At 36.4% G+C, this 16503-nt stretch overlaps 1 protein-coding gene across 2 annotated transcripts; it reads left to right on the top strand.

The window, feature by feature from the left end:
* The first annotated feature begins 1210 nt into the window (after positions 1 to 1210).
* On the top strand, positions 1211 to 5306 carry LOC112287064 (uncharacterized). Of its 2 annotated transcripts, XM_024529696.3 has the most exons (8): positions 1262 to 1933; positions 2137 to 2910; positions 3031 to 3165; positions 3403 to 3445; positions 3614 to 3691; positions 3935 to 4049; positions 4439 to 4593; positions 4717 to 5306. In XM_024529696.3, exons 2-8 carry the CDS (start codon positions 2177 to 2179, stop codon positions 4735 to 4737), a joined length of 1281 nt encoding a protein of 426 aa, XP_024385464.1. In that variant the 5' UTR covers positions 1262 to 1933; positions 2137 to 2176; the 3' UTR covers positions 4738 to 5306. The 2 variants fall into 2 exon arrangements, with proteins under 2 accessions (XP_024385463.1, XP_024385464.1); XM_024529695.3 differs by lacking the exon at positions 3935 to 4049 and having other exon boundaries at positions 1211 to 1933; positions 3614 to 3869.
* The last annotated feature ends 11197 nt before the right edge of the window (positions 5307 to 16503 follow it).

The following is a 16503-nucleotide window of genomic DNA, read 5'->3' as shown; positions in this document are numbered from 1 at the left end:
TTCCAAAATTACTATTTCTTAAGTCACCTTTGAAATGATTTTTTCATATATATATATTCCATTTATTACTGGTTTTAAATAGCAAAAATTTGAGAAGTTTGAATAAGAATCATATCAGCAATAATACCAAATTTCATCTTCAATATTACAAAATTTTGTCACTACTTTTTTAATGCAGACATAGATGCTACAATACACATATTTTTGCTATGTCTAAATAACTTTATTAATCTTCATCATATTTTTTTTATCAAAAATATTCAAAATTATTCAAAAAGAAAACAACAAAAATATTTATGGGTTATTTTATCAAATAATAAAAGCTCATGTCACTTACTAGAAACCATGTTTTAACATTTAGAATGCATTGCTTTTGAATATATATATATATATATATATATATAACAAAAACTTTATCCTTTCAAATATGAATTTCAGGAAATTATTTTAAGTAATAAGGTATACATATACATTTATCTCCTTCTCTACACACTTACACATGGCACAAACACACAAGAGTTTCATTTTATCTAGAGTCAACATTCCCATTAGACAACTTTATTGGAAAGTCAATGATCAAAACATCACATCACATCACATCAAAAAGCTAGAAATTATTGTTGCCCATATTTCTAAAACAGTTCCAAAACAACTTAAACAACAAAACAGCAGCAATTCAGCTTGAAATCAAGACATCGTATCATGAAAAGACTAGTGCGCAAATGCATGGGTTGTTCATGTGTGTGAATAATATTTGCACATGTATTCATTGAAAGAACAAATTCAACTAGTAAAATTCTCAATTTCTAAATAAAAAAATCCGAAACGTAATCATAGAAATCAGCCTTGTCAATTCTAGTGCTCGCAGAATCATCCACACAATCCTCGCAAAGCAACACAAGCTTAAGTAAATTAAAAAGGGACCTAAAGAGAATGACGAATAACGAATAACGGGGGAGCCACGCAGCGAAGCGGAGATGGGTTCCACAAGACGTTACGGGCAGTATGTGGCTATGGTGCCCGCGGGCCCCCGACCGCGTCCTTTGACCGCGAGCGGGCGGGGCCGGACCTGGCCCGCGGAGGCGCGGGAGTTGGTCGCAGTCCGAGAGACGGAGGCGGAAGCCACGTGTGCATGAACGTGGGCTAAAAGTGTCACGCCTCCCGTCGTTTCCACGTTGCGCCGCACACTTTGTGCTGGCTGTCACTTTGGAGCTGCGCGCAGCCTCGCCTCCTGCTCCACCTTGAGAACCAATTTTTCTTTTTGGATTTCGATTCCCCATTCTCTCGCTTCGTCCCACTGGGCGTTGCTCAAACCCAAGCTGCGCCCCCATCGCTGGATCCTCTCCACCACGTATTTTTCGTTGTCGATTTGTCGATCTTTGTCGATCGGATTTTATTTTTATTTTTATTTTTTAGACCGACTCTCGGCCACTCGCTGAAAATTTGCGTCACGGTTTTTTGTTCAGCGAGTCGAGGATTTCACGGTTACTGTTGGGGGTGCGGCTCATGGTGTTTGGTGATTTCGGACGGAGGAGATGATGTTGCACGTTGCTGCGCAGTTTTTGTTCATTTCTATGCAGAGATTGGGTGCTTTGGCGTCATCGCGGCGTGATTTGTAACCTGTCGGGTGACAGCTGAAGCGGAGGTGAATGTGGATGGTTGTGTGATTCGGAGAGGAGGATGCGGGGACTGGCTTCGGAATTTTGGGTTGTCTTTGTGTGAGATCCGACCGGTGGTTTCAGGGTCCGACCGATTGTGGGGTCTTTTTGTCTGGTGGGCGTTATCGCGGACGAGAGTGGGGAGGAATACGGAATTCAAGTCGGAGTTGCGATTTTTTTAACAATTGTTTATTATTCCTTTGCGGGACCATGGCTGGTCTTGTTCACCAGTGGTTGTTAAATTCGAGTAATTAGTACCCTTGCTTCATTGACAGGTGAGACTTAGAAACGGATATTCACGTTTATTCTTTTCGGTGACTCAATTGAGACCAAATAGACATGTGGCTGCATCCGAGGGCGTTGAGGATTCTGGTTTGTAGGTGGTTGTGTTGACAAAAAGAGCTTTTGTGCAACCGTTGCAAGTCTTACTTATAGTGAGCAACACTGTTGGGCTGAATTGAACACATGCACTTTGCAGATTGTGGCCGCATAGTTTCATACTAACTTAAATTGACAAGATGCTGCGGCGGTTTAATTCCCTCATAAAGGGACCTAAGGCGCTAAGCAGCGACGAGGAGTCAACCGAGAACTTGTCGCTGCGGCCAGCACGCTCAGTTGATTCCTCTCTATTTGCCTCAAAGCAGCGTGTCGCAATGGCTAGCCCTCTTCAACAGCCTGTTCGCCGGTCGGAAGACGGACAAACCTCCTTGAGCGTCAGTGTCCTAATCGGGTCGTCACAACATGAGAGGGAGGAGCGAGGGAGAGCTTTTGTAATAGGTCAAGTTCCTGAAGACAGGTCTTGGAAGGAAGGCTACGAGCAGGGGGAAAATTCCCCTGCCACTCCACAGGAGCAGTATGAACCTGGCGAGAAACCATCAGATTTTCACTGTGTTGATCTCAGTGGAAGCGCTAATGACGTGAACGATTCTCACGATGCCACAATGCAAACTGTGGGTCAAAGCGGGGAGAATGCTTCGGCGATTCAGCCCCAATTCACATTCCTTCCGGTTTCTACTCAGCTTGGTAACGATCAAAGCCAAACTGAGCTCCCGAGAATTTCAAGGACGAGCAGTGATGCCGTTGTTGCCGTGGACAGCAATTCTCAGCCAAATTACCACTCCACCGTAGACGTTTCAGATGTGCAACACGGCAGCGCGGTGGAGTTAGAGAATTTGCTCAAAGGGGTCCTCACTTTCGGGCCAGGGCGAACTATTAGCTCCTGGAGCACGGACAGCGCGGCTGAATATTGCAGGTAGCAATTCTCGTCCTTTTTCCCCGAGTTTTGAGAGACTCGATGCGGATCGAAACATCAGTTTCGAAATTAACATATAGTCGATTGGCATCCTCATCAATTTCTTTTTCTTGTCGTCAGAATTTGTCAACAGCATACGGAGGAGCCTCTCATCGATTTGGGGTGCTCATGTCGAGGGGAGATGGCCAAATCGCACAAGTCGTGCATTGAGGTGTGGTTTAAGAACAAAGGAACGAACAAATGCGAAGTTTGTCAGTAAGTCTGCACATCTTCCCACGCTCTTTAAAGATTTGCTTTGTATCGCCGTTCTCTTCCTCTAGGTTTCGACAATGAGTTTCGTACGGGCCGGTGCGCAAGATAGGTGGCACATGCAGCTCTCATTCTCTCAGATTTTAAAGCGCATTTAGGGTGATCAGAATTGCTCACTTGTGTGAGTTACGGACGAATTCTAATCATCCATGTCAATTGTGATCTTGTTTCGTCTTCCTTCAGGCATGTAGCTTCGAACATTCCAGCTCCAGCGACAGCCCCCGTGGTATGCCAACCTCATGTTAAGTGAAAGTGAAATGGATTACGTTCAGAATGAGTATCATTATAGTTTTGATTTTTTGGATTTGTTATTCGTTCTTTGTTTTGTTTTGTTATGGTTGCGTATGATTCGTCAAGGAAATGCATTGCTGAAAATTAGCTGTCTCCGCTGCAGCCGCATTTCTGGGTATGGCGGCTCGGAGGAACGAATGCAGCAGGGCAATCGCAGACGTCGAATGGGGGGATACGCAGGGTAGGGTTTCAGAGCAGCCTCATAGTGAATGGGCCCGTGCTGCTCGTGATAATGAAGAAGCATCCTTTCATTCCAGTTATGTGGATATCGTTGCTTGCATTTATGACCTACCTCTTCGTGGATGCCTTCAACACATCTACGATCGGTTATGCTGCAATGCCGATTGGCTTCTTTTTCGGTAAGTCATTTGTTCTTGAGATCGAGTGTAGTGATGGGGTAAACGTTGTATGGGGGGGGGCTTAGGCTCGATTCCATCCTCTTTGGGCGGCGCTGCTGATTCTCATCGCTGGACTCTTGTTTGATGTCCTCATCTCCATTTTTCTCGGAGCCTCCGCCTTGCCTGTTAATATTATCATCGGTATTTCCTCTACCTTTCCTTCTTCCCATTCTTTCTCTCTGTACTTTCGGTGAACCAAGCAAAGTAGGAGAGAGAGCTTGAGGAGATGGGATGGTATGGATAGTCTCTTGTTCGAGTCAATTGCTACAGTTCACAATTTGCATCAATGATACGGTCCTTTAGTACCTCGGTTAAAATTTAATGAAGCGCTTGCTTGCAATTCTTGAACTGTTGAACCTCTGTGTCATTGCAATGCTTCCGCTAGCTTAGCGCAATATTGTGATAACTGTTGCTGGGTGTTGTGATTGGTCGCCAATATGTTCGGCAGAGGTATCTTGACGATTCTTGCACCCAATTCTGTTTTAGCGTCTGTCATTGGAGACTGACAAAATGGAGTGCTTCCTTTGCAGGTGTTCTGGTGGTGCTAGGGTTGGGCACGGCTGTAAGGTTGGTCTTGGAATGCTGTCACGAAAGAAACGTGGAGCGCAGCATCCAGCAAATGGAATTGTCTTCCACTGATGCACAGGCAGCGCCCGCACAAGATGCCGACGAACCTACTGTACAGGTAATCATTCCAATCCTTGACCTCCCACAAGCGTGATTTTATCTTGCTCCACATGTAACGGTCAGAATTCGCTCTTGTATGCTACAATCGGCATAACTCCGTTGCGTGTTGGTCACATTCCAGGATCGACCTCTTCCTGTTTGAGTCACAGCGTTCGACGGTGCTGAGGTCGTCGAGCTACCAAGTTCTGTGTGCACATGGACACTACCCTAAGATAGTCCTCGAAGGTGGGACTCAACATGGAGGCGAGTTTTGTAGTATATCATTCCGGAACCCAACTCAATATGGACGCGACACAAAGCCAAAATTTTCACCATGCCATGCATTTATGTTCCCGAACTTCGACGATCCAACCTGAAGCCGCACGATCTTCGGGTATGGATTCAACGAGCGATGGTTTTTGACTGTGACCGTGTCACGATCACCCCAACAATGATTCGAAGCTTGCGACCATTCGCTTTCATCAACGAAAACAATTGGGTATTGTAGATATCTAGATTCATAGCCTAGCAACCTCTTCCGCACTGTATCATACCCGACGATCTTCACAGGAGCATGCTGTGAGGTAGTGTGTACGAATAAAAAAGCTCTCTCCGTGGGTGACGGGCTGGGTTGTTGCATATGCGCAGAGCTCGCCAAGCTCCGTGACGCTTATCAACTCCTCCCATCTCGACGCCGTCTCGGTGTTATCACGTCCCCTTTTCTTGCCAGAACGTGTGTGCAATTATTTCGCTTTGTTTGTGTCTTTTTTTTTTTTTTTTTCTTCTTCTTTTTTACTGTTTCTCCGTCGTTGTTGGGCTGTCGCTGTGGTGTGGCGGCGTCGTTTTCTTGGTTGGAGGCAGCAAGTAGCTGTTCAACGCCATGGAGACGGCACAGCAGGGAACAAACAGCGATGGTCTGGTACTTCACACTTGGCTGGCCTGCCATAGCCAAGGCCCAGCTAAGCAAAGCCAAGCCACAATCTATGTCTGAGCAAACTGGGTCCATGAAGCGGCCTGGTTTAGGGTTCGGTATTGGGCTTGGGCTGGGTTTGGTATACTGCTTCTTCGACCACTGGTGAACGAACCATGCGTCAAAACCCCAGAGCAGCACCACTAGAGGCACATCCTTCTTTTATTCAATTATATATACATACGTACATACAGCGACACACGCATACACATGTGTGTATGTGTAATAAAAGTTACATAAGTAATGAATTAAGTATCTAATGATAATGATAATGAACAAGGGGCTCTTGTTTTATACACCTTGGAATGGAGTTTGTGTTTGTATTATAAACCAAGTTGTATGTGAACGTTGGCAAAAATAAACATTGTAGTAAAAGAAAGAAGAAAGATTAATCATGAGATTATTCTCCTTTTAACAAGTATATAGAAATTATATATATCTATATATTTATATATATATATATATATATATATATGATTGCATAACTTGTAGAAAATACATAACTACACAAACTAACCTCTAATCATGTCCTAACTTCAATTTTTTTTAATGGGTTCAACAAATTCCAAAGTGAAACCAATTCTTTTTCAATCAAGAGCATCAATTCTTCATTCAATTCTTATCTTCTTGTTACACTTGTCATCTCCTAATAACCACTACTTTGAAACTCTTGCAATGAACATCTCTATGGGAACATGCAAGTTTTTGCAGCTTAACTTCACACACCACCTTGCTTGCCGAAACCGCGGCTGATCGACGTATGGTCAGTGAGCCATGGTCCTCCTGCAAAGCAGTGGTTGCAATGGACAAGACGGATGCAAGGGTTGGCATAGCATGGCATTGGAAGGCAAGGAGCTCATGTCAGCAACAATTGGGTGCACCAGCTGAAAGCTCTTCACACCACCTCGCAATGCAATGCAATGCCATGCAATGGCAGGCTTGCTTTCTTGCAGAAGGTAGGTGGCTAAGATGGTGCTTTCACAGCCCCAGTTGCTTGCGGAGATGCTTGCTCGAGTGAGATCCGGGCCCAGACATGCGTTGATCCCGCGAGCTCGGGACCACTATACAGGAATCACGCATGGTGATGTAGGATGTTCGTTTGGTTTGCGGGCGTGGTGATGTCAGGTTTTGGTTTTGTTCTCATGCTATGATCAGCTTGCGTCGATGTCTCCGAGAGCCAATTCGTTGTTCCTCCTAGATAAAAGTAGAATAATTCCTTCCACCCGACGTTGCTTTTTGCAGAACTTCCGTTGCGTGTTGTGACCACTGCCGTGAAGCTCATACGCTTGATCTCGGTCCTATTGAGAAAAAGTGGTGGAGGCAAGTCATCACTCAACCTGCTTTCGGATTCATTGTCAAGTACAGGATTGGTCGTGGGAAGAAGCCTGGAATAAGAATGTCGGTTTGCTGAAGTTTGCCGCATGCTTCATTCTCGAAGACTTGGCCCAGTTAGCTTTCACACCATATCTAACCCCGAGGTCACTGGGAGCCTCCTTATTCAATCCCCTGTGCAAAGCACCGACTATAATCTACTAGAAGAGGTGAAGAGCCACCTTGAACATCGCTTAAAAGGTATTCAAAGATTACTACATGTTAGCAACCAGTAATTGCAATTACAACCATCTAGGCAATGCTGGAGTAATACTATTAAGACAAGAGGAAATTCTTTAAGGAGTGATGAGCAAATAAGAGCTACCTCAGCAAAGCATCAAGAGGGTACAAACATCCAATAAGCAACAACAAACCATGATATTCTATATATAACTTTTAAGAAGTGGTGTTATAGAGTGCAAACATCTAAAAAAAAAGGAAATTTAAGGAGTGCTATGTATAGAAGAAGAAAGCAAGCTTGTGAAGTATATTTTAGCCTTGTGCAATAGGGGGTTAGGTTTCATTGTTAAGGATATGAATCTTAAAAAATAAAAAACCTCAATACTCTTTTGTCACTCAAAAAGTTTAAAAAATCATTCTAAGATGATATAATATTAAATTAGAATGACTATTGTCAAAGATAAGAAAACTAGAAAGTCTTGAAATAAGACTAAGGACTAAAAAGATATTGACAAGACTGAAGAAGGCTTCATTCTTGCCTTTATATATACTTTTAACTAGGAGTTACGTGGCAATGTCCTATAAAACCTCTAAAAGGTGTTGACTTTGCAAGACATGTATCTTAACTTCCAAGATAAGTTTTTTATATGTGCGCCACATAGTTAACTTGTTCCACAAGCTATTAACACGTGGTTAATTTGTTGATCAAGTTTCTAACATACTAATGAACTACAAACACATATAAAGTCAAAGCATCATTTATAAAGCTTTTTTAGAAAATATTATGAAATAAATCTACTTTTATTTACTTCTACTTAATTATATAGATATATATTAGAATAAGTATGTATGTCTATGATATTAACTTCTACAACTTTAAAAATAAAGATTTTTGAAATAACAAGGATGGAGCCATACTTGACCAAATATCCCAAATAGTCTCAGTCAGTCTTATTTATACTTTGTTCAACTATCCAGGAACTTTCTACGCTTATAATTAGGGCCTATAAATAATAGTAGTGATATTATAATATTATTAATAGTCATATTCTTTGATCTAGAATGGTGACATGTACTTGATAAGCACTTCTTTGAATTATGACAAGCTTATTATTAATTTTTCTCTCTTGCACATCCAATTCATCATAGTGCGGTTCCATATCTATTTAGAAGATATCCATGTAAAGTATATAATTCACTTAAATTATCATAGAAGCTTTGCATATTTTTTTTGCATATTACATTTGCTCTAGAAGATGCAAGAACTTGTACCACCGTCACCATGAGTTTTAGGTGATGGTTTTTAAACCACCAAAATCATCCATCGCTCATAATATTATTTTAGAGTGAAGTACATAAAATCCTATCTCTTTCAAGGATGGAAGATGCATGGTGACTCTTTGTGCCTCTACATTGAGTAGGATAGTAAAACAATTTGGAGCTAATAGCTTATTCATAGGAATAACCTTTATAAAGAAGAAAATACGACATAAACAATTGATATATGTGGTGGTTCTAAATGTTGTCTCAATGGTGGAAAAGACAATCAAAGGAGCAGAAGAAGTAGAAAAATTCATACATGAATATTAGGATGTCTTTTCAAACAATTTACCTAATAGCGTACGACTTCATTGAGGTGCCCTCTTCCAAATAGAAGTAGTGCCTGAGACCAAATCGGCTAGTCGGCTAATTTATGGACTAGCACCAAATGAATATAAAAAGTTACGAAAGTGATTAGATGAGTTATTGAAAAAAGGCCTTATTTGAAAAAGCACATCGCCATAGAGAGTACATGTAGTATTTGCATCCAAAAAAGATGGTGGACTTTGACTTTGCATTGATTATTGAGGCCTCAATAAGTAGACTGTCAAGAATGCAAATCCACTTCTACATGTAGATGATCTTCTAAACCAACTTCAAGATACAACCATCTTTAGTAAATTGGACCTTCAAAGTAGTTATTGGCAGATCCCTATTGCTAAGGAGGATATAGAAAAGACGGCATTTTGTATGCATTATGAATATTTTGAATGGCTTGTATTATCTTTTGACCTCACCAATGCTTCAACTTCTCTTATGGGTCGCATGAACAAATTATTTTGGGATCTTTTGGATAAGTATGTGGTTGTATCCATTGATGATATCCTGATCTATAATAAAATCTTTGAGGAGCATGAACAACATCGAGGAGAAGTGATGTGTTGGCTACGTGATAGTTTTTTTTATTGTAAGTAATCAAAGTATAAACTTTGGAAGTCAAAGGTCACCTTTTGTCACAGATATATACATGTAAACCAATAATTACATATATGTTTAGATAAAAGTAGATTAATTCCATAATATCTTTTATAGAAGCTTTATAGATGCTTTTTTGATTTTATAAGTATTTATAATTGATTTTTTAGGTTAAAAACGTGGTCAACAAGTTGGCCATATATCACACATATTAATAGCTTGAAGAACAAGCTAATTATGTGGCCCACACATAAAAAACTTGCCTTGTGAGCTAAGGCATGTGTCTTGCAAAGTCAATACATATTAGAGGTTCTATAGAACATTGGCATGTACTTCTTAATTAGATAATATATATAAAGGCAAGAGTGAAGCCTTCTTCACTCTTATCAATTCCTTTCTTGCTTCTAGTATAGATTCAAGAGTCTTTAGTTTCTTTTTCAATTGGTAATAGCCATTTCAGTTTCTTTTTAATATACATATTACTTTATTTCTATTTTGTCACTTTTTTTTAAATATAGATTTTTCAAGTTTATACATCTTCTTCTAATTCATATCCTTGATATCTTTTTGGAATATGTGGTGCCCTCCAAAGATGTATGTATGGAATAGGATAAGATGAAAGCAGTGGAGGATTGATCAACTTCTAAGGATGCTTCTAAAGTTTGCTCATTCTTATGCCTTGTTGAAATTATGGCCATTTTGTTTGATGATTTGCACATATTGCTATCTCATTAATAAGCCTATTGAAAAAAATACCCTATTTGAATGGAAATCGGAGTAGTAAAGTACCTTTCATAGGTTGAAGGAGGTACTCATTATTGCTCTAATATTGCAACAATATATTTCCAACCTTCCATAGACACTTGACATTGATGCTTTTGACTTTGTTATTAAAACAATCCTTCAAGAGACTTTAGTATGGACTTTCAACCCATAGCGTATGAATCATATAAACTTTAAAGAATAGAGTGTAACTACTCTACACATGGTTGAGAAAAATTTCCAATTATAGATCCTACAAAAGTGCGGTAATACTATCTATTAAAAAAGCCAATGATTGTTTAGACCTATTATTGATCCTTACTCCATGATTTACATCTAAACAATATGAAATCAGAACATCATTTTTGAGAAGAATAGTTGTAGCTTTTTGACATTTAGCTTGAGTACAAAGAAGGACGATAACATATTGTACCAGACAACTTATCACTGAGACTAGATTTAAAGGCTGAATTGGGAGACAAGGCAAAAATTGCTACCATTAGTAATATCATCTCAAACCTAATCAAAGAGATAGAATGGAAGGAATCTATACATTGACATAATTATTTTAAGATAATTAACAATTGACTAAAAGTAAATAATGTATAATATTAAGATTACAGTCTTAGTGATGGCTTACTCTATTTCAAGAAATAAATTTGTATACCTAACAATGTTATATTTTGGATGCACATACTTTAAGAGAGACATGACATCCCAATATCTAGATATTTGTGGTGAGAAAAGATTCTAGAATAAATCTTAAGGACATGATTTTGGATAGATTTGGATCATGATGTTTGAGCTTCTATGCACTCTATCAAGTTGTGCCAATGTAATAAGGCATGTAATGCAACATTTTTTTACTTATTATATCCAATTTGACTTCCTACGGCATGTTGGAAGTAGGTGACTATGGATCTCATTACATATTTGTTGCACACGCCTCACAATCATACTGCAATTGTTGTCTTTGTGGACTAACTTTCATAGCAACTTCACTTGGTTACAATATGTTTTGATATTGATATCCTAGTACTTGCACAAGTCTTCTTTGAAACTATCTTTTGTCACCATATATGACTCATGTTATCATTTCAGATCAGGATCTACTCTTTATAGAGAATTTTTAGTAAGTCTTGTTCAAGCTAGTAGGCACATGATTTGTTATGTCTACAACTTTCCATTCTCAAATAGATGGACAAATAGAGCATGTAAATTGAATCCTTAGAGATATGCTATGGATATCAGTGGCGGTTCATCATAACGATTGGAATAAATATTTGATGCCTTGAAATTTGCTTACAATGATAGTATTTAAGCAAGTATCAATCATTCACCATTCTTTCTTAACACCGATCAATATCCAAGTTGGCTATGTACCACATATGTTGTTAGCTTGAAGACCAAGCTAATTATGTGGCCTACACATATAAAATAACTTGTCTTGTAAGTCAAAGCATGTGTTCTACAAAGTCAACTTATATTAGAGGTCCTATAGAACATTGCCATGTAGCCCTTAATTAGATAGTATATATAAAGACAAGAGTGAAGCCTTCTTCACTCTTGTCAACTCTTTTCTTACTTCTATTTTAGTTTCAAGAGCCTCAAGTTTTCTTGTCTTTTTGCAATAAGCCATTCTAGTTTCTTTTTAATATACATACTTTTTTATTTCTATTTTGTTATTCTTTCTTTAACATGGATTTCATTGATTTATGCATCATCTTTTAATTCATGTCCTTGACAAATTATACACTTAAAATACAATTATAATATCAAAGCTTTGTTTTGTATTGATTAAGAGTGGATTATTTCTTTTTCATGATAAGACATAAGCATATTAGAAGTTACAGATTACGTTCTTCTAAATTGATATTATTTTTAGTATTTTCTTTGTCCTCAATTCTTTTTTTAAAATTATCTTGAGTGATATTAGATATTTTTTTGAGTGTCATTATGATAGAGCTTGTTGAAATAAAAAGTACAATGGCACAAATGCAAGAGCAATTGAGGGAGTTGATACTTGCGATGCATCAACTTAGCTTACCACTACAAGGATCAACAAGAATGGTAAGAAATGAGGATATAGAGATGATTAGAGCTGATTAAATATCTGTACCAAATCATGTCCCTCTACCTATGATAGGACATCCTTCAAGTATTAGAGAACCAAGAGTTGCTTTGCTTGAGAAGTTTAATGGTACAAATTCTAAATTTTGAGGATTTATCAATCAAGTACAACTTATGATTGAACTTCAACCTCAAAGCTATCCAGCTCCAAGATCACAAGTTAGATTCATTGGTACATTTCTTTCAACTTCAGCACTATCATAGTTTTTATCTTTTCTTGAATGACGAGATTCAATATTGGATAATCTGGAGGCATTTTCAATAGAATTCCAATCCATGTATGGACAACATGATGCAACTTATGTTGCAACCAACAAAATCCATATTTTGTAATAAGACAATCAATTTATAACATTATATGCTTCACAGTTTTGACAACTTATAATTAATATCAAGTGATATGATGTTGCTTTTATTAGCCAATTTTTCTATGGATTACAATATGAAGTAAAGAAATTGATGCTCAACTTACTTAATCCTCAAACATTAAGTGAAGCAATTGACTTTGTTGTAAAATACGACAATCAACTTTTTGAATTTTAATTTGAGAGTCGCACAAATGGGCCTCAATATTACTATAATTTTATGGCAATACCAATATCTCCTAAACACATACATTCAAAAGTAGAGGATATGCAAATTGATGCAATACATTTTAAAACTCTTACCAAATAAGTTAAGACTTATCGTTGTCAAAAAAAATTATGCTTATATTGTAGAGAACTTAAATACACTGCTCAACATCACAAAATAAGTACATTTGTCAAAGAAGATAATGTGTCAAAAAACAAATTTTTCGAGCTACAATAGGGACCTTGTGACTGGAATCTTGTATAATTTCTATAATAGATGTGCGGATGTGTATTGATTATTGAGGACTCAATAAGATCACTATCAAGAATAGATACTCTCTATCTTTGATATTCAGACTTTTCAATCAACTGAATCAAGCTAAGATCTATACAAAAATAGATCTATGGAGAGCATACAATCTAGTACGTATTAAAGAAAGAGATGAATGGAGGAGTGCATTTTGAACTAAATATGGGCATTTTGAATACAATGTCATGCCTTTTGAACTTAAAAATGTACCGGCAGCCTTCAACATTTAACGAATGATATTTTTTGAGAGTTTTTAGATAATTTTATTATCTATTATTTGGAAGACATCTTGGTCTATTTTAAGAATATAGATGAACATGAACTTCATGTTTGTCATGTGTTATAAAAATAAAGAGATGCAAGAATGTATGCCAAGATTAAAAAAAGTGTATATTCTACACTACTCAAGTTGACTTCTTAGGATACATTATTTCAAATGATGGATTTTTGATGGATCTTAAGAAAGTTCAAATGATTATGAATTGAAAGATTTTAAAAATGGTAAGAGATGTCTAATACTTTTTGGGCTTTTTCAACTATTATTATCAAAGACTTCTCTTAAGTTTCAACTCCACTTACACGTTTGACTTGCAAAGACAAACTTGAGTGGAGCAAAGAAGCTAAAGCATCTTTTGAAACTTTGAAGTTAGCCTTTATTTCTACACCAATCTTGTATCGCGTCAACTTTTCTAAGGTATTTTTTATGGAAACAGATGCATTAGACTTTATTTTGGATGTCGTATCATCACAAATAGAAAAAAATGATAAACTTCATCTAGTAGCTTTTCATTCTAGAAAATTTTCAGCAACTAAGATTAACTATGAAATCCACAATAAAAAACTTTTTACAATCGTGGATTCATTTCCAAAATTGCATCATTATCTAGAAGGTACTTCTATACTAGTCACCATTGTCGAAATAAAGAGAGTTTGTCTCAAAAAAATACTAGGCTCCTAGCTGTCACTAATTACTCAATCAAGTTTTATAATAAGAGAATTCCTAAGTTTATATATAAAATTTCTCTTTTGGAGCAATTACACCAAATTCATAAGCATCAAGTAACCAAAAATATCCATAATATGATAAAATCCTCTAAATCCTTGTATATCCTTATGTGAAATTTTTTTCGAACTTCAATACCTCATAATTCTTGATTTGATTGTCCAAACTTACTCAAATTTTACTTGAAGTACTGATGTATTCTTATCAACTTTAACAACAAATTTCAAGTGCAAATTTATTGCAAATCTTGAAATATCTTGAAAATCCTAATAGTAGCTTTAAACCCTAGTTTTTATACATCCACATGTAATTTTCTTTATATCTCACAAATTAAACATCCAAAATTCTACAAAGTATATATATATATATATATATATATATATATAGTTTCTTAACATAATTATCTACTTTTTTCAAAAGATTTGAGTCAAGAATTCTTCTAGGAACTCAAGTTATGGTTCCAACCATTACTATAAATAAAACCACTCACTTACTGCCTTTGATTTAGAAGTATTGCCTTCAACTCCTTATATCTCCTTTATATGAAGTCCAAAAGCAATAGCTCTTTTATAAAAGATATAGACCTTAAAATTGTTGTTCCAACTGTACCTTTCAATCTTCAAAAACTATTGTACAACTCTTCATATTTACAAAAGAATAAGAGTATATCTTGAATTAACACCTTAACTTCAAACATCCATAACTTCTTCACCCTAACTCCAAATCTTCTAATTTTTGTACACAAATTGTAATTTAAATCTTAAACCTTAAAATTTTAGCTTCTAATTTCTAAATGCCTCCTTTGAAGTTGCTAAAACCCTTGTTAAGATCACAAGCAGCCTCCTCAAAATCCATTGGGCATGGTATTCGATCAATAAGGATGAAGTTTTCTATTCCTTGCCTTCATCCGACCATGCCTTGCTTTCATCCCTTCCAATTAGCTTCCTATTAGTTTCGATTTACTTTCTTAGGCTTCCACCTTCTTCCAAGGCTTCATACTAAATATTTAGATCCTATATATATTTATATATTTTTATATGCCAAAATCAAAGTAAGTAAAAGAAATAAAGTAAGATTTTTTATACTAATTTCTTTTTATTTAATCTATTAACCATTCTAACATACATCTAGATTTATCAACATATAATATATTTTAACTAATTTTTACATATTATAAGTATTTATAATATGACACCATATATACAGATCACAAGTATCTTGAATATTTTATGTCAATACGTGTTTTAAATCGTCGCCAAGCTTGTTGGAGCATGTCTTTATAAAGATTTGATTTCACAATAACATATTGACTTGAAAAACAACAAGATTTGTTAGACGTCTTTTTTAGATATTTTTTAACTTGTACTAAAAGAAAGAGATGCATTTTTTGATATGTAAAGAATAATTCTCTTGAATCCAAAGCTTTTTCATCTTTGAGTAATGAAATCAACATTGACTGTTAATTCGACCCTTGTGAAATAAATCCAATCAAGTATGTCTTCTGATCCTCTTGTTCACAATATCAAGAATCCTTCTTCTAAATCCAAAGATACTTCTAAGTTTGAATTCAAAAACAACTTACTCTATTTTGAAGGTTAATTATATGTTCCAAAAAGATAAACATGATTATGTGTTTTTCAAGCACATCATGACTTTCTAGTAGTATGACATTTTGGATACAATTAGACTTTGGAACTTATATCTAGAGATTTTTGGTGGCTACAAATATAGAAAGGTGTGAAAGATTTTGTTCAGTCATGTGGTGTTTATTCAAGATCAAAAACTTCCCATCATCGACCTTACAAACTTCTTCAATCATTACCTATTCGAAAACAATAATAGTCTTCTATTTCTATGGATTTTATAACGGATCTTCCAATCTCAACTTCTTATGACTCTATATTCATGATAGTAGATTGTCTTATTAAGATGGCACATTTTGTACCATGTATAAAATCTATCACATGTGAAGAAACAGCTATACTCTTTCTTGACAACATCTATCGCTATCATGGATTATCTAAGGATATTATATCCAATAGGGAAACTCAGTTTGTATCAAGATTTTGGTGGACTCTTTTCAAGATTCTAAAAGTGGATATAAAACTAACTTTGGCATTCCATCTTCAAACTAATGGACAAATGGAGCATATTAATCAAATTTTGGAATAGTATTTAAGATATACCATCAATTACCAACAAGATGATTGGACAATTCTTTTGCCATTGGTAGAGTTTGTTTATAATAACACAGTACATTCTTTTACAAAACAAAATCTTACTTTGCCAATTATTGTTAACATCTACAATTTGATACTTTTGACTTTTCAAAAGCTGATAATCTTGCGGTGGAAGATTTGAAAAATTATTTGTCAAAGTTATACATGCAATAATGA

This window comes from Physcomitrium patens, chromosome 9 (assembly GCF_059467195.1).
Source record: "Physcomitrium patens ecotype Gransden chromosome 9, ASM5946719v1, whole genome shotgun sequence".
NCBI classification, from domain to species: Eukaryota; Viridiplantae; Streptophyta; class Bryopsida; order Funariales; family Funariaceae; genus Physcomitrium; species Physcomitrium patens.
This window is presented reverse-complemented; position numbering and strand designations above follow the sequence as displayed.

What these genes read in the sequence shown, in the direction of transcription:
- LOC112287064 (XM_024529695.3), top strand. Translation starts at nt 2,177, where the DNA reads ATGCTGCGGCGGTTTAATTCCCTCATAAAGGGACCTAAGGCGCTAAGC. An exon ending in AACAAATGCGAAGTTTGTCA is followed by an intron (nt 3,166 to 3,402) that starts GTAAGTCTGCAC and finishes GTCTTCCTTCAG; the next exon opens with GCATGTAGCTTCGAACATTC. An exon ending in GCCGATTGGCTTCTTTTTCG is followed by an intron (nt 3,870 to 4,438) that starts GTAAGTCATTTG and finishes CTTCCTTTGCAG; the next exon opens with GTGTTCTGGTGGTGCTAGGG.